General features: G+C 43.0%; 1 protein-coding gene across 1 annotated transcript in view; it reads right to left on the bottom strand.

Moving 5' to 3' along the window:
* The window catches only part of BLTP2 (bridge-like lipid transfer protein family member 2), a 748,021-nt gene that overhangs the window by 493,363 nt on the left and 231,953 nt on the right, over window positions 1–22,705 (bottom strand). The window contains exons 7-12 of the mRNA XM_078680109.1: window positions 18,761–18,977; window positions 17,904–18,018; window positions 16,794–16,918; window positions 3,348–3,415; window positions 2,614–2,765; window positions 2,219–2,334 (exon numbers count right to left, since the gene is read on the bottom strand). Of these exons, the coding sequence (XP_078536235.1) occupies window positions 2,219–2,334; window positions 2,614–2,765; window positions 3,348–3,415; window positions 16,794–16,918; window positions 17,904–18,018; window positions 18,761–18,977 (793 nt within the window). The remainder of the gene's footprint in view (window positions 1–2,218; window positions 2,335–2,613; window positions 2,766–3,347; window positions 3,416–16,793; window positions 16,919–17,903; window positions 18,019–18,760; window positions 18,978–22,705) is intronic.

Genomic DNA, 22,705 nt, shown 5'->3' with positions numbered 1-22,705 from the left:
AAGAAAAAAGAAAAAGAAAATGCCCAAGAATATAATTTGAAGAAGAACGTTATTGATTTGTAGATCATGTCAGTAGACTTATCACCCTCATTGAATCTCATGCACCTATGCTAAAGTTATTACTTAGCTCTGCTACAACACATTCGAGCTGGGATATCACATCTCCTACACACACAGCAAATCAAAATGAGCCAGCTACTAGCCAAAAGTTTTGAAATGAATTTTTAGGAAACAATTTTATATGATGGTTATCAATATCAGAGAAAAAACAACTAAAGAAAAGTAGTGGAAGGTTTGTAATCCAGAAATGCCTTGATCCTTTTCTTGATTAGCACTCAATGCTTTGTTAAATTGCTTAACATTGCTTAGGAGTTACAACATACAACCAAAAACACACACACAATTTAGGCAAGACGTGTTATTGTGTACAGTGCATAATTATTTATTTATTTTTGTTATCGGATTTTATAGAACACAAACCTTGCCAGTAGGCTGTGAGAATGCTGTACATTAGAATATAAATAATATACATCAAAACGAATAAAGAACAAACATTATAACTAAAAATGCTTACCCAAAAGAAAACATCAAGTGCTCAGTCATGCTTACTTACAATAATGCAATTTAAAAAGAAATTGTTTCAACGAAAAATGAATGGAAAGGTAATTATTTCTACTTGTTCAAGATAACGTATGCAATGCAATTGTAGCTTCCATAAGGCCCAGCTTTACCAGCAAATGAAATGGAAGACAAACAGCAATGTAAGCTTTCAAAATGACTCCCAACATACACTTTCAGATTCTATGCAAATACAATCTTTGACCTCTGGAGAAGGAGGCTCACAGTTTGTGGAAGAAAATAATGATTTTGCGGTACACCAGATTTATTAGGAGATGCAACAATGGAAATCAATTTTTAATTGCAAGATATCAGGAAGGGGTGGAGGGGCAACAGAGTTTAATGGAAGTTACAAGGGTCAAGATTTCCAGAAGATGGTACAATGCTTTTCAAGTTCACGAAAGAAAACATGCTGGGAACAGAGGACCTACCGAGATTGTACAGAATCAGGGTGTAGGCCTTATTGTAATAGAATCCATTTGACCAACATCTACCCCTGAAAAGGTGTCCTGGTAACTTATCTTCTGTTAGCGAAGTTTTTTTTGTATACCAAAGATTTTTTCGTATACTGAATTTTTTTATCAAGGCACAAACTTTAAGATTGGAAAAGGGGCTGTGGAAGGAAAGATGTGAGGTTTAAGAACAAGGTAGTGTAAAGCGTGGGCAGGTTGCAAATGTACTGAGCATTTTTTAAGCTATAGTCTATGGGCTGGTCCCTTACAGCTAATGGAATGATGTCCCTGAAGAATAGAACAAGGGAGTCTAAAGAAACACGATTACTGCAAAGGAAAGGTCTTCTCGAGCACTGCATCAAATGTATAATGTGTGCAGGGACATGATCTGGCACAGAAAGCAAGCAGTCAAGGCACCAGAGGGAGCAATGTTGCCAGGCGACCAGATGGGGAGCAGTTGTAAGAAAACTGTGAATCTTTGCATGCTGCAGAAAAGAGATCAGAAAAGTCTCGTGGGAAAGAGGTATTCTAAAGAAAATATGCAATGTCCTCACTTATTTGATGTCCCTAGATCTGAGGTCCATGCAGAAAAGTGCAGGGCTTTCAGGACTTGGGATACCGAATTTCCGTACTCTTCAATATGTATGATTGCAGGACCACCAATCTCTTCTAATCTTGAAAGCTGTGATTTCCTGAGTCCCTGAAATGTTTGATGCAGTTTTTGAGTGTAGACTCGTTATTTTTAATGACACCAACGCATTTTTGGCTGGCTAAGGGTGGTATCAAACTTTACCCGAAAACCTGCCTGGAAGCCAAACACTCATAAGCTGTGATTCGCTATACAGTAGAAAGGGTGTTCTACCACTAAAGTTAAAGATTTCAAAGGACTGGGTAAACTATGGATGACATACCAGATGTTTTAGATAAAATAACCCCAAGCTGATTATATGACAATGAATGACGAGAGATGCAGAATGACAAATGCAGCTCTAAGATAACAGAATGGTGTTGGATTTGATAAAACTATTTATAGATCGTGTATGCATGTGAGTCTAAAGAGGAGATAATAGAACAACTATGATGAAAATTAAAGTAATAGACAGCAGGACTGGCAGGAGTATTGGATGAGCGAAAAGGAGATGCTTTACCCAAGGACAGAGAGTTGAATCCCAAGGCGAAAGGCGGTGTATCCCCCAGCTGCACGGACACATTGATGTTGGATATGGTAGTTCGGAGGATGATGGGAGCGATGATCTGGGGAAAACTAAAAGAAAACAATAACAAAGTATGAAAAGTCTACACATAAGAGAAAACACATGCTGGGAAGATGTTGTTTATACACAGAGGGTAAGTCCATTGCAACCTCCATATTAGAGTATAACCCACAGCAAATTATCTTATCGACATGTTTCACTCACAGATATTTCACGCCCATTGCAGAAGACCATATCACAGTATCCCCACACTCCCACTGTCTCTGTCCCAACAGGTTCAGGATTTGTGTATTTCCAGGGCTATCAAGGCTCATCAGTAATAAACTCACCTCCTAGCTTTTCTCACTGGTGTCTGAGAGTGCATCGTTGGGGTTTGGTGCTCCAGCGCCAACATGTTTAGCCAATGTGAGAACTCTTGGTGGCGGTAATGAACGATGCAAGTGTTCAATGTGACAGAGCCACAGACATCCATAGATGAAACCTGGTACAAAGAGCAGGTGTCAGTGCCAGTCTGTGTAAGGAGACAGCAAGTGCAAAGAAAGGGTGGAGACAAAGAAGTTGTGTATGCAAGACAAACATCACAGTGAGATATAGGGAGACTAAAAATATGTGAAATGAAAATAAGAAATAGCAAGGATAATAAAGGCGGGAAATTGGGATTTGGGGAAAACGTGAAGAATGGAAGACAGCAAAGGTCTGTAGGCGAATGAATATTGGTTTTGGAAAGAGAAAGTGGTGGAAAAGCAGAGATTAGATGGTAAGAGGAGTGACAGAATGAGAATGGTGAGGGTAGTCAAGAAAAATAGGCAAAAGAGAGAAGACTGCATAATTAGAGTGAATGAGAGGAAGGAAAATAATTAAAAAAGGGAGAGAAGAGCACAATAGGAAGGCTACTAAGGATGATAAAAGAGGTACAGTAAAGGAGCCTAATGGGAGGGTTCAGCCCAATGCAGGACAGCAAGTTGAGGCAAGGTGGTGAGCGGCATAATTAAAACGGTGAAGAATGGTAAGAAAAAAAGAGGGCATACATCAAGTCGCTACACTTTACCTCACAGTCACTAACCTGGACACTAGTCCTTAAGGAATTCAGGCATACTATTCTCTGCCGACTTTGGGACATGAGTAGCCCATCTGTGGCAAACAACAAATGCAAACAATACTTTTATCAATCCCAAGTCTGTTCATTTGTCTCACACCTCTCACTTAATACATTTTTTGAAAACATATTTTATTGGTTTTCTTCGTAAACAACGCATCATACAATTAAGGTTCTCTCACAAGTAATCTACTATACGTTTATCGTTACAGACAAAATAAAAACCATGACCAGTGTGAAATTGTGTGCGCTAGTGTGCTTTGAAATCAATGTTACATGTTTAGTCAGAAAAGCTACAACTAAGTCGCTGAACTATCCCGGTCATCTCATCATCCCTCTCTATCCCGCTAGGGACCCCTTCCGTCCTCCGGCTCACCCCAAATCTGGCCATTGCAGGCCGAGAATAAGAGGCGTGTCGAGTGCTATTTGGGATATGTGCCGTTTTCCACGACGTGCCGTGCACCTTATGTGCGACAGATCATCAGGTACTGCTGGGGTAGTAGGGCTGGGTTAGTGTCGTGGTATGTATTAAAGCGCTACAGTGTCAATAGCCTTAAAGGTTTCCAGCATTAAGTCCCAGTACATTGAAATCGGGGTTTTCCGCAATCCCCTGAGTTCAACCCTACGAATAGCTACGCTCTCCGCCATACTGCATTTTGTCATCTCTTCTTGCCAACCATGCACTGTTGGGGGGGGGAGGCCGATTTCCATCTCATAGTAATGGATTGCTTCGCAATAAGTAAGGCCAAGTCTGCAAATTTGAGCTGCACTTTATGCGACTTCGCACGACGTTGCATACCTCTCACTTCAATAAACTAGATTGTTCTGCTAACTGTCCTTCGTACTCCTCATACTTCTTTTCTTACTCTGATCAATGCAATTAGCATACAGTTTGACACTGCCCCAATCTTCTCATTTGACTAAAAACTAGTTGTGTGCCGTGACACTGACATTCTTCTAAAACTCGTTCTGTATCATGATCCTTCCTGACACACGTCCAAAACTAATTCTGCGCCGTGACCGTAACACACTATCGAAAAGTAACCACTGCCTTCCGTCACAGATCACAAACACTTTGTGATATCATGATACATGAATGTTTAATTATTACTTGCTTAGCTATGATGTACTTGTTAATGTTCCACTTTGAAATGTACTTGATCATTCTGGAGTTTATGTGGACACCATTGTGGGTGACAGTTGAACATTTAGAGCAGGATTCTCTAAAACGTTTGTGTAATAAGAGATACTTATGTTGGATGAAAATCATTGCAAGCCACTACTATTATTATTAGTGTTGTCATAGTGACCGCATCGGTAAAGTCAGCATAAGTGGCAACCATATGCAAGATTACCAGTGTTGATCACCTCAGTGCATTAGGCTGGGTGGGTAGCAGTACGGCAAAAAGGCTTTGGCAATTTGTAATGCTTCTATGTCATTAATACATGCCGGAAACAGCTGCAGTGCCCCGGTACAAAATGAATATGCTACTTACCAGTATGCATCTGTTCTTGGCATGTAGGGCTGCTGACATTCATATCTATAGCATAGATCGCCGCCTAGTGTTGGGTCCGGATGATTGCACATTGTTGTCCTGGAAGAGTCTTCGAAGTATCACGAGATAGGTGGCTCCTCCCCTGGACTACAGTGCGCATGTGCATCAACTCCATCCCCAGATTGTTTTTAGCTATTGTGGCGAAGATGGAGTGTAACAGAGTGAGCAATGACCATGATAAGAGTAAGTGTAAATTCTGCAGCCGCTACAGGCGCCGGGGAGGAGGGTGGGCGATATGAATGTCAGCAGCCCTACATGCCAAGAACAGATGCATACTGGTAAGTAGCATATTCAGTTCGTGGCATGTGGGCTGCTGAATTTATATCTATAGCATAGAATATACAGCAGTCCCTCCATTAGCGGCGGCCGCCTGTGCCAGCTGCAGACGTTTGAAAAAGTGTTTTTAGAACAGCCTGCCCTACAGCTGCCTGCTGCTTGGAGTGCACATCTACACAGTAGTGTTTTGTAAATGTGTGTAGGGTAGACCATGTGGCTGCTCTACAAATGTCTTCTAAAGGGATATTTCCAAGGAAAGCCATGGAGGCCCCCAACTTGCGGGTGGAGTGGGCCCTTGGGGGGATCGTTAAAGTGCGCTTAGCCTTGTGATAGCAAATTTGAATACACTTAACGATCCACCTGGCTATACCTGCTTTGGAAATGGGGTTGCGTTTGTGTTGTGCGGAAAAGGCAACAAAAAGTTGTTTTGTCTTCCTAAAATCTTTGGTCCTATCAATGTAGTACATCAAAGCCCTTTTGACGTCAAGAGTGTGGAGCATTCTTTCTGCCCCGACTCAGGATTTTGGAAGAACACAGGCAGTTCAATAGTTTGATTGACATGGAACTGTGAAACCACCTTTGGAAGAAATTTAGGGTTAGTGCGCAGCACCACCCGGTTGGAGTGAATTTGAATGAATGGCTCCTGTACAGTGAGCGCCTGGAGCTCACTAACACGTCGCAGTGACGTAATGGCTATTAAGAAAGCCACTTTCCATGTAATTTCGCAAGAATATAGAGGCTCAAAAGGTGGACCCATCAGTCGGGTGAGGACCACATTAAGATTCCATTCAGGAGCAGGCGGGGTCCTGGGAGGAATGACTCGTTTGAGCCCCTCAAGAAAAGCTTTAATGGCAGGTACTGTGAAAAGGGAGAGATGCTGCCTGTTTTGCAGATAAGCCGCTATGGCGGATAAATGAATTCGAATGGAAGCATATGCCAGATTGCATTTGTAAAGATGTAACAGATAACAAATGATGTTGTGCGTGGACGCGTCAAGCGGGTCAATGTTGTGGTCTACGCAATAAATGACAAACCGCTGCCATTTGGCTGCGTAGCATGCTCTGGTGGTGGGCTTTCTTGCCTCCCGTATGATATCCATGCAGTCAGGAGGCAAGTTGAGGTAGCCTAACTCTAAGACCTCAGGAGCCAGATCGCCAGGTTGAGCTGTTGCGGATCTGGGTGCTGAATGTCGCCATGGCTCTGCGTCAAAAGTCTGGGTGTGAGGGGCAGCCTTTGATGCGGTACCACAGAAAGTTCTAGAAACGTGGTGTACCATGGTTGGCGTGCCACGTTGGAGCAACCAGGATGAGCGTCATCGAGTGCTGCTTTAGCTTTTGTGCCACCAGCGGTATTAGAGGTGCTGGGGGAAAAGCGTACGCAAATTTGCCTGACCAGTTCATCCATATCGCATTGCTCTGCGACTGTGGGTGCGGGAACCTGGCGGCAAAGCTTTGGCATTTTGCGTTTTCCCTTGTGGCGAACAGGTCATTCTCTGGATGACCCCACTGCTGGAAGTACGGGCGGAGTACTGATGGATGTATCTCCCACTCGTGCATTTGGTGGCTGTACCTGCTGAGCAGATCCGCCATCTGATTGTCCTTGCCGGGGAGGTGTTCCGCCAAGAGGAAGATGTTCCTCTGTATGGCCCACTTCCACATGCTCTGAGCCAGATGAGACAATTCTGGAGAGTGTGTACCTCCCTGCTTCCGAATGTAGTACATGGCCGTCATGTTCTCCGTCCGGATCAACACGACCTTGTTGCACAGATGTACCTTGAATGCCTTCATTGCCATGAAGATTGCCATCAGCTCTAGGTGGTTGATGTGTATCCTCTTTTGCTGCGTTGTCCATAGTCCCTGCACTGTGTAGTGGAGCACATGAGCTCCCCAACCCTGGAGAGATGCGTCCGTCGTTAGTATGATCTGTGGCACAGGCTCCTGGAACGGTCGTCCCTTGCAAAGGTTGTGTGGATTCCACCAATGCAGAGAGTTGTATGCACGACCGGTCACCAACACTAGGTCTTTTAACTGTCCGTGAGCCTGATTCCACTGACGTGCTAAGCACTCTTGAAGCGGACGCATATGTAGTCTCGCGTGCGGGACTATGAAGATGCAGGAGGCCATCATGCCTATCAACTGCATGAACACTTGTGCGGGGAGCGAGTGTTGCGGCCTGAATTTCTGTATCAGCAATTGAATGCTGTTGATCCTCACAGAATTTGGCTGTGCTGTGGCTGCCAGTGTGTTTATTGCTGCGCCTAGATATTGCCGCACATGGGCGGGCTGAAGGTGCGACTTTGGGTAATTTAGTGAGAATCCCAGATTGTGTATCATAATGTGCCCTGTCATATCAGGCCAAGAGTGCCTGCGTGTTAGAAATGCGCCAGATATTGGCCGCTTGAGCCGCCACCCTCTTCCCTGATGCTTCCAGCACCTTAGATTCCTTGTCAGGGGGAGGAGCATCACCAGTAGTTTGTGAATTTGCCCTCTTCCGGGCATTAGAAACAACTAGCGAGTCCAACGGCAACTGGCCCTTGATGTAGGTAGGGGCGCCAGGTGCCGGCTTGTATTTTTTTTCAATTCTGGGGTTTATAACCCTGGCACGTGTGGGTTCTTTAAAAATGCCTGCAGCATGTTTCAAGACACCCTTCAGCATTGGCAGAGTCTTAACGGTCTTATCAGAGGTGGAAAAGGTGTCAAACAGAAAGTCTACTTCAATAGGGTCAGCATGAAGCTGGACGTCATGATTCTTGGCTGCCCTCTCAATAAGCGCATTAAATCCCGCAGAATCCTCAGTAGGGGAGGTTTTGACAGTATACACTTGAGTGTCCGGGGCAGTTTGTGGATCCCCTGGTTCCGCAGCATCTGCCCATGTGTCATGCTGATCTTCAGGATCAGTGTCGGCAGGGTAGTTGTATTCATTATAGGCACCTTCCCCAGCCTCCACATCCGAGTAAGTGGGCGAGAGTGGAGCAGTGTCCTGAGCACGTGGATTAAGCAGTTCAACAAGAACTGGGGAATCTGTGGAATCCTTTTTCTTCTTCAAAGGAATCGTGTATGACTCCATAGGCTGTGCCGGAGTGATCTTTCGCTTGTAGATGGAAAGTTTACCGGTGTCGGCGTTGATAAATTGTTCCGACCGCTCCTCCAGTAGGGGTTTTCGATGTTTTGTGCCTACAACTGCAGGGGTAGGCTTCGGCCCCGTGGATACCGTTATGGATGCCTCGACGACCTTCCTGGGCGCGAACGCCTTCGGTGCCACTTTTGGCGGCAGCGTGAACTGAATCGGTGCCGTTGACTTTTGCGGTTTAGCGGCTGGCTTCGGGGTGGAAGTATCCTTCGGATCGACCGCGGAAGCCTTGTCCTTAATGCGCTGCAACGAGTCCGACACCTGCTTCGTGAAGGATGCGGACGGTTTCGTCGACTGAAAAGGTGCTCTTGAGCCACTACCATGTGCGGACTCGAGGGGAGCAGTACTCTTGGCCTTGTCGGTCCGACGTGCAGGATCGACAGCTTTTGGAGCTCCGAGTCCTTTGACAGTGTCGACGGCCTTAGGCGTTGACGTCTTCAGGTCGACGGCCTTGACAAGCGCTTTTGGTGCCCCAGCCTTCGGCTCGACGCCCTTGAGCGACTTCACCTGTTCGACAACCTTCTTTGGCTTCGTCTGCATCGATAGGTCCGAAGACGTGGAGCCGACCAAGGCGACAGGCGCTTTCTGTTTCGACGGCGCCTCTATCACTTTCGGTTTTGTCGAGACCGAAGCTTGTACCTTTGGTTTCGATTTGACCAATGGAGGCTCCGTAGAAGCGTCTTTCGAGACCGAAGCGTTCTCTTTCAGTTTCGATTTGACTAATGGCGGCTCCGCATAAGTGTCCGTAGCCGGGCCCGGAGGCGAGACCGTGGATCTAGGTGTAAGATCTTGGGTAAGGCCATGTGGCGATCCCTCGACCTGAGCCTTAGTTAATGTCCGAACGGGGCATAGCTCTTCGCCTGATCTATCTTCCGTGGCCCCATAGGCCTCATAGTCGTCTCCTACCTTGTCGACGACGTCTTCTGTATCGAGCATTTCTACATCTGTGTCGTAGTTGGAGTCGATCTCTGTCGCTGGAATGGAAATCGGCTCACGAACTTCCTGCTCGTCTGCTTCTTCTCCCTCTGTATCGAAAATGTTCACCGGGTCAGGTGCCGTCTGCTGGTCCTCCTGGCGCACCACGCGCCGAAGTCGAATCGTCTTCTTGGAGCGAAAACGAGAACAAGCCATACAGTTGGCTTCATCGTGATCCGGCGACAGGCACTTGTTGCACACCGGGTGGACGTCGATGTGGGGATACTTGGAGTTGAACACGGGGCACCTCTTGAAAGGGCTCCGTTCCATGATGTGTCGTCGAATAAGTCTTGTTGCGTTGACTCGGCCTCGAGCACCGAAGAGCCACGCGACTCCTCTGGATGTCCGACTCGGGAACTGAGCCGGAACAGAGCTGGGCACCGAACGCAAGACAATACCGACGATATAGGAAAGGCCTTCGGGCCGAAAAGAAAGTTTTTATCGAATCCGAACTTGAGTGATCAAATATGCATCCGAACCCAATGGCAGAAAAAAACAATCTGGGGATGGAGTCGATGCCCATGCGCACTGTAGTCCAGGGGAGGAGCCACCTATCTTGTGATACTTCGAAGACTCTTCCAGGACAACAATGTGCAATCATCCGGACCCAACACTAGGTGGCGATCTATGCTATAGATATGAATTCAGCAGCCCACATGCCTCGAACATAATAATATTAGTAATATGTCTCTCCACATGATCTATTACTTCAAATATATTATGGAAATTCAGATTTTTTTCCCCAAAAATCAGCTTCTGGGTTCTGTATTGAAGCACATTTCTGTCTTGAATACACAATTTTGGCATTTATATGTTAGTTCAACCAAGCAAAAAGTTACAATTTAGTAGTCTGGGTTGCGTACAATGGAGAGCCACTCACAGGTAGCTGGAGGGCAACCAGTAGCTCACAAGCTGCTCATTGGAGAAGCCTGCTTTAGAGGTTCAGGGGTGTTTAATGCGTGGGCTCCTACAGCAAATAAATAACTGTTTGGACTTCTCAAAGTGTGTGGTTAACATCCACACCACATTTTGGCGACGAGCATTGGCAAGGTGCCCATCAAAGGACACACGGAAGATCATCCCTCTTAATCAGGATCAGGTGCTGTTTGTTGTGCTCTAGCTGCCAAGGCCGACACAGGTTTGTACCTAGCCCCAGATGAAGTTAGCACCTATGGAGCATGATTAAAACAATTTTTGAGGAGGGGACACGCTCGAGCACAACTGTGTTTTATCAGAAGCTCATGCTAACCTCTCTCAGCGTGCACAAGCTTATGGATGTTCGTAGCTTAAATATGCAGTGCTGCGCTGCACGCAGATCATTTCCAGCATACCAGCTGCTCCCATAATGCAACAAAACAAATTATGTAATACGCGGTGGCCATTTTAGTTTGGGAACAATTTTGGAAAATCGGTTACTGGATTTAATTGTGAAAATACAACAACACAGTCTAATGGAAGTTATATTTCCAAAGAAGGAATAAACACTTAGTGGATTTACAGAAGTGATCATATTTTGCTCTTTGAATGTTTTAGTCAGAAGCTTTACACCAAATCTTCATTGGCATGCATACAAAACGTATAGCAACCACCTCCTTTTCTACAACAACTGGGTAAGCCAGATAATAAATGGAAAAAATGGCTTTGTACATTTAAAAACTATTGAGTAGTCATTGATGTCACCAAGTATGATGCTCAATCGAAAACAGCATAACTCTTTAATCAGCTTTGTCATGCAGGATAGACGGTTTTCTGACAATTTGCTAGAAGCTGAAGTGCTTCTAGGACAATCTGGTGTTCGGGATGAATATACAGAAGGAAAGGAGGAGGAAACATTTTTTGGAAGAACCTAGTGTGTTTTTGGAGAGACACAATTTCTTCAGAAGAAAGAAAAGTGTTGAAGAATATGTAGCTGCTTCGGGTATTCTAGCCTCTTCATGCGAATGTAAAAACTATATACACATGTATATAAGAGATCAGTTTGTGTTTAACTGCTTTCCTAAGAAAACCCAAGAACATCTTCTCACATATATTAATCTTACCTTGAGTGAAGCAATTGATGTTGCAAAACACATTGACAGATCAATTGTTTCAACTGTTTCAACCAAAGCTTTAGTTGGGGGTGAAGGTTTGTAACCTACTAGTTTCAATAATGATGAATGTGCAGTGGGTCTCTTTAATTCAAAGCAAAAACACAGACATTTGTTATGGGGAAGAAATTAACCAGTTGCTACAGATGTGGTTCTAAAAACCATGCTGGAAATAATTCAATGTGCCTAGCTTTAAGTAACAATTGTGTAACGGAAGTTAGAACTATAGATTTGAATGAATGTCAGAACAGATTGACTAATGTTGTGTTAACAGTTTATTCTGATGTGAAAATTGTGGACTTCATTGGCAAGAAAATTAAGGGTCCACTGTGTGATGCATGTATTATGTTATGTTATGTTAGCATGTTTTGTATAGCGCACAGCTGCCTCAGGAAAGAGGCGTCCCAGCGCTGAAGCAGAACATGAAGGCTGGTGACTAGAGTGAAGGGAAAAGATGAGTTTTTATGGCCCTACGAAAGGTCATTTTGGGGTGCAACATTGAAAGCGATGGCTGATTCTGGAGCGTCTAAAGTTATTCCGGCAGCTACAACATTTCTGAAAACTTTGGCCTAACAGTCAAAAATTGCAATGTACTGATATTAATCCTAAAGCATGAAATGCATTGAAATGCTTGGTTTCTTTCTAAGCACTGTTGAAGGCTTACGTAGAACAATTGAAACCTAAGTTTACGTAGCAGTTATAGGCTGTAATTTAATTGGTTAGTTAGATTTAGCAAGGTTCTGGCTCTATCTTAAAATTGGTTCAGGTGAACCTATTGTATTATGCGAGCTACCTGTTTTAGCCATCAGTAACAATGAGGTTTGTTCACAAAGTATAGTTGGGAAATTTCCTGAAGTATTCAACAATAGAGTGGGTGAAGTTAAAGGATCTGTACTTGACATTAAGCTCAAGGTTAGTGCAATACCCACTGTGCATAAGGTCAGACCAGTGCCCCTCAGTTAAAAAAAATTATTCAAGGATGATCTCAAGGTGTTATTGAATGAACTGTGTGCAGAGAGTACAACTGAATCTAATGATTCTTCTGAACAGGTGTCACCTATTGTGTTGACGCGTAAACAATCGGGAGATTTGTGCTTGTGTGTTGATCTACACACATTAAACAAAAATATGTGGTAGTTTACCACCCTTTCAGGAAATTCTTGCAAATTTAGGGAATGCAAGATATTTTTCCATAATTTACTTACATTTGGCATCCCATCAGATTGCACTTTCTAAAAAAGACCAAGATTTTACAACATTTGTTACGCGGTTTGGTGCATACAAGTACTTGAGGTTGCCCGCTTTGGACTTGCTTCTTCTGCAAGCATTTTCCAGAAAATTATGGATATATTGTTTACCAATGTATCTAACATACAGACGTTTCAGGATGATATTCTAATTTATACTGAGGATCCTGAAAATCATTTACTGGTCCTTGAAAGAGTTTTAAACATTCTCAAAGATAAAAGTATGACAGATAGACCTAAAAAATGCAAACTGTTTATCACAGAAGTAGACTACTTGGGTCACACCATCTTGTTGGAGGGCATTTGTCCTAAGGTTTGTAATCTTGAATCAATAAAGAAAGCTCCTACACCAACTGATAACGATGCTTTAAGCTCATTCGAGTATTATGCTTGCCATGCACCTGGATACTCGCTGATGGTACAACCCTTAAGATCACTAATGAATAAGGAGGCAGCATTTGAATGATCAATCTCTGTGAATAATGCTTTCAAGGAAGTAAATAAACTAGTAATTGAGCACAGGCTTTGAAACCGTTTGTGTGTGGTAACAAACATGTCATTTGTGTTGATCCCATGTGTTGTTTATGTGTGGTTTTGGGACAAATAAGTAACGACAAAGAGAGTGTTGCAGCGTTTACTTTAAAAACCCTTACGGATGCAGAGTCACATTACATCACAATAGAGACAGAGGCTCTAGCTTGTGTGTGAGCAGCACAGAAGTTTAAAACTCATATATGGGGCACAAGTTTTGTTGTATACACTAACCACATGCCGTTGGTCTACTTGTTAGATGGCAATGGACATGGTAGAGCGTTGGCTTGTGTGGTAAGGTTACTCTTGTTATGTTATGTTACTCTTGCTTATATAGCGGTCGAATCACCTGGGGGCATCTCGGCGCTTTACTCTGGAAATACCCCGGAAGCAGGTAGCACAGAAAGATAGGGGCAGATTAAAACAGAAGTGCCTTTTGATGTTTTCTGAACACCAGGTAAGAGGGAGTTTCTCGCAAGGATAGCGGTAGACTGTTCCAGTATTTGGGTGCGAGGTATGAGAATGCCATACATCCGACTCTACGAAGTCTGATGCGGGGGACCAGTAGTAGCTGTTGGGAGCCAGACCTCAGAGCAGTTTCTTCTGGAGGTACTCTGGCCCCTGAACTTCAAGTATATAACATGTCCATCAAGTAGGTACAAGATAAAAGACGTTTTAGAGGCGGATTGCCTGTCCAGTATGAGAGAACTGGTAATGATGAAAGGGAAGGTGAGCCAACAGGAGTGAGAGGAGGCACATATTTATATGGTAAATGACTGCAATGGTGTGATTTCAGAATCTAATTGGTTTAATGCATCTGAATTAGATGAGGTTCTAAAACAAGTGATGAAATTTGTAAAAAATGTCAGGACACACAATAGATATTTAACAAGCTATCTCAAAACATATGCACAGGTAGCTTCCGAGCTTACTTGTGAGACTGGCATTTTGTTACGACAAATCTCATTTATTCCACCAGTTACCTTAAGGGTAAGTCTTGTGGGAATAGCTCATATTTTACATTTGTGTATTTTCTACTTTGCGTACATTTTATTGGTGGCCAGGTATGGATGCTGAAGTACACAAATTGGTGGATTCATTTCAAGAGTGTTTCATTTCGGACTAACACTGAAAAATTCAACCAAAACTATTTTCTCCTGTACCCCTACCTAAGAAGCCATGGTAGAGAGTAGCTTTAAGTTTTTCAGGCCCATTCACTTTGCTTTTTCACAGAGATGAGGTTTTTGGTGGAATTAGCAGATTACTTTTCAAAATAGACTTACGTTTCATTTATTGATTCAGCTACTACTAGGAATGCTTTTACATTTTTGAGGATTTTTTATATTGGACTTTGTTATGTCTCGAGTTTGAATTTATATCTCATGTGTTTATTTATTTGTGTAACAAAATCTGTATATATTTTTTTTATTTGTTTGGGAAAAAGGGGATAATGGGATATTCTGATACCTGGCTGTTTGACTATTACTTGCTTAGCTGTGATGTATTGTGCTTGGTAATGTTCCACTTTGGAATGTACCTGATGATTCTGGAGTTTAGCTGGACACCAGTGTGGGTAGCAGTTGAATATTCATTGGATCAGTTGTGTTTCATGCATGGAGTACTTCTGAAAATAAATACTTGTTTGGACCTTTCAATATGCGTGGTATTTAACTTCCACGCCACACACTTCTCAGTAGCAACCCAAATTCCATTTTCCACCACTGACTGCACATTAATCTTTTTACCACCAACCCCCCAGACTGTTTATTGACTTTGATTATTTAAAGTTTTGATTGTTTCAATGTCCATGTCATCCACTCCTACATGTTACACATATGCTTGCTAGTAGTACACTTTATAAATCAAACTTTATGAGCAACCACCAATATCACCTTATTATGACAGTGGTTCTTATAATTTTGTTGAATCTAGTGAACAGAGGGACCTCTCGTAAACATTAGAATCCTAATGGCATCCACAAGTCTTTTTAAAATATCCTTCCTTCAATCTGCCCTTAGTGTACATGGCCACTCAAGGGGCTCCAAGTTCCATCAGTCACTGACGAGTGAGGTCACTGCACTACACCCACAAAACCAGACGCAATGTCAACTCCTGTCATAAGACTCTGATTTTGAACCACTAATGTAAAAATTCTTATTAAGGTTTGTACAGTACAGTTTCACTATATCCCCATTTGAAAAAATGTTTTTCCTTTCATCAGCCTCATAAAAACAGCGAACTGAGGCTGCAAGTTTCATCAGACATTGCTAATTGTGTGACATCATCGCATTCCGCATACGGAATGCCACATGACACTTTGGAACAGAGCCAGATACTCAAAATGCCTGGTTTCCAAAAGTGTATTAAGCTGCGACCGACACAGGTGTGCAGCGTGCGGCAAAGCTGTTCCACGGTACCCCCAACTGAGATCCGGACATCTCGCAGCAGCAGTAGTCACAAAAGCTACAGAGGCTTTAAGATTTTAGAGCACCATGGTGACTCTCACCAGAAAATCTAATTGAAAACAAACCAGGTAATATTACTTTCTGTAGATTATCTAGATTTTCTTACATGTTTGAGTTCAGTACCTTTTTGCTTTAAAGCATATTTATGAATATATTTTCTCCTTATTCTGTTTCTCACAATAGAATTCTTCTAATTCTAGGATTGTGTACCTGTGTTTTCCTAAGGGATTTTCCCTCTTTCTGCAGGGTATGCCACAGAGGGATTTACTTCACATTTTGTATTAAGTAGGGCACCCACTTAAACTTAAATGTCTTCACAGCGATTTTTATGCGGTTTTCACAGAAATAGTCCCCACCAGATTTCTGTCCTGAGGAGGACCCAAAAGCTTCAGTATTTGAAATGCAGAAACACTACAACCCAGAAGTAGCGGCTACCTGAAATCAGACTACTGTGGCATTTTTTATAAATATGTGGAGTAAACTAGTACTCAGTATGCCCATTATGTTTCTAGCTATCCCTGCTGTGTACTGAGCTCTACCAGACAAAGAATCAATTGAGACATATCTCTTTACTCTTTTGCCTTCCATTTTTGGGATGGTGTTTCTTGTTGAATATTTTTCTAAAGTGTATCTTTAACTTTGCCACTATTATTTTCACTTTCTCACCGGTGATTGTCCTCACTATTTTGATTTATTCCCTCAACATAAAATGATAATCATATGGAATGTGTTTTGTTGTTTTTCTATGAGTCCATTAATTATCTCAAATTTGCATCAATGTTGTCATAATTGATAAATGAACATGTTTGATAAAGCAATTTCTTGTGGGACAATTGAATCATTTCTCTGGTTCTCTTATTTAACAATGTAAAGAAACAACACTAAGGCGGCACACCACTTCTCTAAACTAAACTCCAATTAAACACCTCTTTGAACATGTATTATTAGCTCGTTTCAAACAAAATATAAACCTATCCTTGTGCAACTCATTCCCTTCCCACACACTAAGCCCATTTGCCATCCCATGTCCACCTGCTTTTCTTCCTTACCGGGTACCTCTGAGCTAACAATCAACAATTCCTTACACTCGTGTCTCACACTGCTATAAACAGACCAAACTACTTTCCAAAGACTACACTCCTACAACCTTCTAAAAGGAGGTCCAAGGTCATCTGGGGCAGGTCTGTAGTGCTGGTAAAATTGCGCAGCGGTAACTGCTCTTCTTCACTGACATGCAGAAGACGCAAAAGTTTCATCGTCCAATTCAGATGCCTGAGGAGAAAAGTATAGGGGGAAGAGGCATGAAAGCAGTAATACAAGACGGGGTAGGGTAATATTTCAAAAGAAGAAAACAGCTAGTACCGTGCATGGCTGGGAGTGGGAGGATGGCTTTGCTATAGTTCATTCCACAAAACAATCTCAAGTACACTCACCAACGTCTCATTCGTTTTCCAAATGGCTCCTTTCTTGCTTTTTGTTGTAGAAGAAGATAGGCACAAAACAGCATTTGATGCACTTGGTCCCAAAAGGTAGTACCCCAACTAGAATCACAAGCGATGGAGTACCCACCAGGGACACAAGAGACGGTAATCCACTATATTCAAAAGAAGCAGGCACTGGTTTGGGTAGAGAAAAGAGCATACAAACTGGCTACTGGAGAAGTAAGAGAAGGCACCTCAACACGAGAAGTGAGACGCAGAGCACCAATGTGACACAAGAGGCAGCACATAAACTGGGGATGCGAGAGTTGAATCACTGACAGCTATCAAGAATCAAATCCCTGACCATGATAACAAGGTATGATGTACAGACAGGATCATTCAGGGCCATGGACTAACCAGGTTCTAGAGAGGTAATGTAACAACCGGATTCCAAAGGATGTGATGTGTTATGAAGGGGTTGAACAGACCATCATCAAGAAACATGGCATAGAGACTAAGGGGAGGAGATGTGGTCCCAACAAACAGTATTACGAGATGTAAAGCACAGACTTTGGGAAAAGAGTAGTGTCAAAAGATGCAGTGCAAAGACGTAGAAACACAGAAAAGAGACCAGGGGACAGAGACATGTTAGAAATGCTGACAGAAGATGCAGTCAGGAGAGTGGGTACACATGAGAGCAGTGTAGAAACAGCAAGAAAGAAATTTGGGCGAATTTATGAAACAGTAACTTTTCTTCACAAGTTTTGGAAAACACCATTGCTTGCCAAGGCATCCCTGCTCCCATACCCATGCACATGACCCAGTGAAATAATAACCTTTGCTGGCTGTTCATTGACAGGACAATGTTAGTGTTCTCAAAAATCAGCTCCAGCTTTGGAGGAATGCGCTCCAGGAGCCCCGGGGGATGGTCCTGCGTAGATAAAGATGCCTCTAAAACAAAAGTGTAACATCAGTGAAAAACATCTTACAAAGCAAAACTTACAATTTCAAGTGATCGTTACTTAAACAAGTGCATCCTTTCTAGAGTCTCTCCCAACTGATCTATCCCAGCAGAGAACAATTCTTGAGCTTCTCCATACCCAATGTCACCACACAGGCAATCTATACCCAAGTCCCACAATGAAGCTACAGGCAAGATTCGAGCTGTCTATAGTGGTTTACATTAAGTGCACTGCATTCAAAATAACTCAATAAACAATGCAGCATGATACAAAGCTACATTTCAAATCATTGGCTGATTATTCTGCATGAGAAAATATGCATATAAATTCTTAAGGATTATGCCTAAATACTAAAGAGTCTCATGGTTTGAAAAAATACTTTCATTCGTACTAATGCTCGCTTAACTATGGGTGCTCTCACAACTAATTGCCCTACTACTTGAGCTAGTGCTACAAAATCTATTGGTACTACTAATGTTACTACTACTACTGGAAGTACTAAGTGTGCTGGAAGAACTATCATTAACAGTAACATAGGCACTACCACTACAAGTAGCAGTCCAAAGTCCCTTTTAATAAATAGCCTATGTTCTTAAACCATTTGGAGGTACTACCGTGATTCAGTTCACTTTTGAATCGCTGTGTTCATTGTGACCTTTATCAATGGCACATCCTTGTGAGAGGCCATACTCTGCCCAAGGGACATTGACAGCACCACTCAAAGCTCTGACCTGTTTGCCCCAGTGGCTCTTTTGTGTTCAGTGGCTCCTGGGCAGTTCCAGGCCCTGCGCTGGAGAACCGCCTGTGAATCAGGGTACTGTGAAAAAGACCCTCATGAAGCTCGGCTTGGAAGTTGTGCACTTCAAATTTGACGCCCCTCAACTGCCCGGCACTCAGTCGGTACTCCATAGACAGAGAAAGAGAAAGCTCTGCAAGGCAGGAGTCATCCTGTTGGGAAAAAGGAAATTACATAATCAGGGACTCTAAGGGTCATCGAGAGATAGAAAGGGCATTAAGACCTAGAAAGGACACAAGTCATGTAAGTGGGAATTGTTTAACAACTTTGAAAGGGCACTAGGCTGTGCCTAGGTTAGGTAGAAACCAAGGCATCAAAAGTGACAAAGAGCAGCCCTACCAGGGTTGAAAATACTTCAGCACAGCATCTCTGGGTGTGGAGAAACCTAGTTCCATCTCATTAATCACTGCACTGACCCAGCTGTCTGTCAGAGACTATGGCCAGCCAAGGACGAGAAAAGTGAGTCCCAGGGGCAGCCTAGGGGGTGGGTGCAGAAATTGGTCTACAATCACTCCACTGCTTCTACAAGGACAGCAGCACTGCAATGTTTTGAAAACAGTTTTCTTGGTCACCTACAAAGATAAGGAGGGAATGTAATCCTTATCGCTAGAGCGTGAATACACATGCTTCATGCACACAAAAATAGCCCCAAGATGACAACTGCAGCTATGAGATTCATGTATTTTGCGGCTTTCAATTGCTATGCGACTGCTTATGTTATGTTAGCACATCCACAAAAACACTTGAGGAAGCGTAGAGGTAATGATAGAATCACCCTCCAGGACGTGGTATGCAAACAATAGGATTCTATCAATGTGATTTGGTGAATTATTTTTAATAGTTTTCTGGATAAAGTGAAGACTTAATGTCTATAAAGTGAAAAAATGCCTCCCTGCGAGTGGCAGAAGGAGAGCACAGTGTGTTTTTAAAATACCCCTCACACACTATGAATCCCATAGTGTCATTCTCCCATCATTGGGGTCTTCCCGTCCCTCTACCGGGCGGGGCGTGCTACAACCTACGGGCTACGTGGGAGCACTTAATTTTTTGACGATAGGCTATGTGATTGGTGAGGACTGTGATAAGTGATAGGAAGTGTAGGGACCTAGGTAAGTGAATGGTGGTGTATGCAAAATGTAAAAAATTCCCTGGCTAGTCGAAAAAATTAATTTTAATGGCTTCGCTGGCTGAGAACGTTAAAAGGGGGTTAGTAAGTAGAACGATCTGTGTGGTCTACTATGTCGACATGACATGTTTCGTCGGCAGTCCACTCCTGCCTACTCATCAGGACCTCTAAGGGCCCCTACTAACAAAAACTCAATAAGTTAAATGTTGTATGCCTATAGTCCTACTACCGGGCAGCAAAAATCGTCTGTCTGGTTATGGCTTCAGGGCTCGAGTTGGCCCGTGTGGAGCGTTTTAAAAAAAAAATGACCTATTGTGGTCTATTTGAATATTAAATAGCGTGCCTCATGAGCTTGCGTCGCAGGGATTATTTGCGGTTTAGTGACCGCTACTCGCGTTCTGTTTCAGTCCATACCCTGCCGCAGCTCCGTCGGCTTACTGGACCTCCGATGTTATGTTAGCAACATTTGACTAGGGCATTCGTCCATTTGTGTGGCCTTGTGGTGTGCTGCATGGTAATGGGATTTCTTACTGACCACAGAAATGGTGGTTTGGAGTCATAGTATTTATTCAGATAGATCGATCTGATCAATATGTAGTGAAGGGATAGTTTTAATTGGTGAGGTTGGATGAATAGGTGTTCGATTCTGAAAGGAATCTTCGGAAGAGAGGTCCTCCTCTACTTTTGTACCTTTTTGAGGAACCCAGTTTCACAGACAATCCTCAGATTAAAGGTCTAGCTAGCACTAACTTGTTAAACTCTTCAAATCCCCTTCACCCTCCAACAAAAAAACAAGAATGGAAGGGGTTAAATATGTGCAATAAATTGAAATCTCATTGTGGAGACCTCGTGAATAGTGACTTCTTTGCCATGCCAAGTAATTGTAATATGCAATTTGTGAGTAAAGAGTGTTTCTATCATGTCAAGTTTGCTGTACTGTACTAATAAACTGGTATCTGAACTTTAACTTTGTAAATAAATGTTGATTTATTAGTACAGTCACACTACATATTGTATTATTGGCCTCCATTTATTTTTATGGCAGAGGCATACATTTCTATATATATCTATCAGATAAAGATGTGACACAAAATAGTTCTAATACAGCACCGTAATCCTTTGTCGAAACACTCAAAAATAACGTATTTACAGCAGTTCCTATGCCATACTCTCTCTCATTATATAGTACTGATAACATACACTTTTAAGTGATTACAGTTTAAATACCATACTTAAATGAATCAAAAAGGAATTAATTTAAGTCAAATCCAACCTTTGCTTCCATTTGAGTGATCAAACAAACCAGACTTTACAGAGGACAAAAGTATGATGGATTTGAGAACCGGGAGCACCATCTTAAAAGCATGTGCATGCTACTGTGAGCTAAGTGAATATTATCCTTTCAGCGTGAACCGAATAAATAAAAAATAAGGAAACGATCATTATAATAAACCAAAATACCACTATGGTGAGAAATCATAACAGTTCCTTAAAAACAGGCATCATACTAGATTGTCTCAAAGTCGGCCAAGTCACACTATTACTCAAAAAGCCAGGTCTAGACCCCAACGACCTGAACAACTTCAGACCTTCTTTCCAATCTCCCCTTCCTAGCCAAAATCCTCGAAAAATGTGTTCTCCGTCAACTGAATTGGCACATGGTCAATATCAACCTGCTAGACCAACACCAATCAGGCTTCAGAAAAGGCCGCAGTACTGAAACTGCGACCCTTAGCATCGTCGATGACATCCTCAAATCCCTTGACACTAACTGGCTGAAAGTTATCAATGCTCTCAACGGCAATCTCACCCTGGCTAACTCAATAAAATCACTAGGAATCACCCTTGACCAAAAACTAACCATGACCAACCACATTAAGACCTCCGCCAAGAGTGCCTTCCTTAATCTGAAGCTCCTCAACAAAATTAAACCCTTCATCCCGCCCATGGACCTCAAACAAGCCACCAAATCACTGGTATTATCTAGACTGGACATTTGGAACGCAGTTCTCTCCAGTACAGCTGTCTCCCGCCTAGCCCCACTCAAAAAACTCTCAATGCTGCTGCCAGAATGGTCACCCGAGTCAAAAAATACGACCACCTATCTCCCGCACTCAGAGAACTAAAATGGCTCTCAGTGGAAATGCACTCCAGCTTCAGAACTGCCTGCCTTACTCACAAAGCCTTACACAGAGGGAAACCGGAAAACCTGGCCCCTAAGCTCAAGAAAGCCTGCCAGTCAAGAAACCTTAGAATTTCCGACACCCTCCTACTAATCCCTCTGAAAACACGCAAACAAAAAATGCGGCTCGTTCCTTCGCAGGAAACACACCCAAAATATGGAACTCCATCCCGGTTGACATCAGGACTACTCCCTCCTTCATAAAATTCAAGAGACTCTTAAAAGACTTATACCTCAACCGTGCCTTTCCAAACTGAATTCGAAGCGCACAAGCCGACACCCAGCTGCCAACAGGCAATTGCTCCAACACCCCCCACCTCATCCACGCCCCCTAGCCCCCTACTCTCCTCCACTCCCGGAGGGAGATCGAACTCAGGACTTTACCCACGCATCGAAACTACCTCGGAACCACTCTACCTTAATGTGCTCCTCGGACGCACAGCACACTGGAACGTTTGATCACTTACGCTTTCTTGTGCCTCTTTTATGTGTTTTTCTCCCCTATATCCTGTAAAGCGCTCCGATACCTTCGGGTCTGGCTAGCGCTATATAAAACCTCTTAAATAAAAAAA

Source organism: Lissotriton helveticus, chromosome 3_1, assembly GCF_964261635.1.
Source record: "Lissotriton helveticus chromosome 3_1, aLisHel1.1, whole genome shotgun sequence".
Lineage (NCBI taxonomy): Eukaryota > Metazoa > Chordata > Amphibia > Caudata > Salamandridae > Lissotriton > Lissotriton helveticus.
The sequence above is the reverse complement of the archived record's forward strand: the minus strand, read 5'-3'. Positions and strand labels throughout refer to the sequence as shown.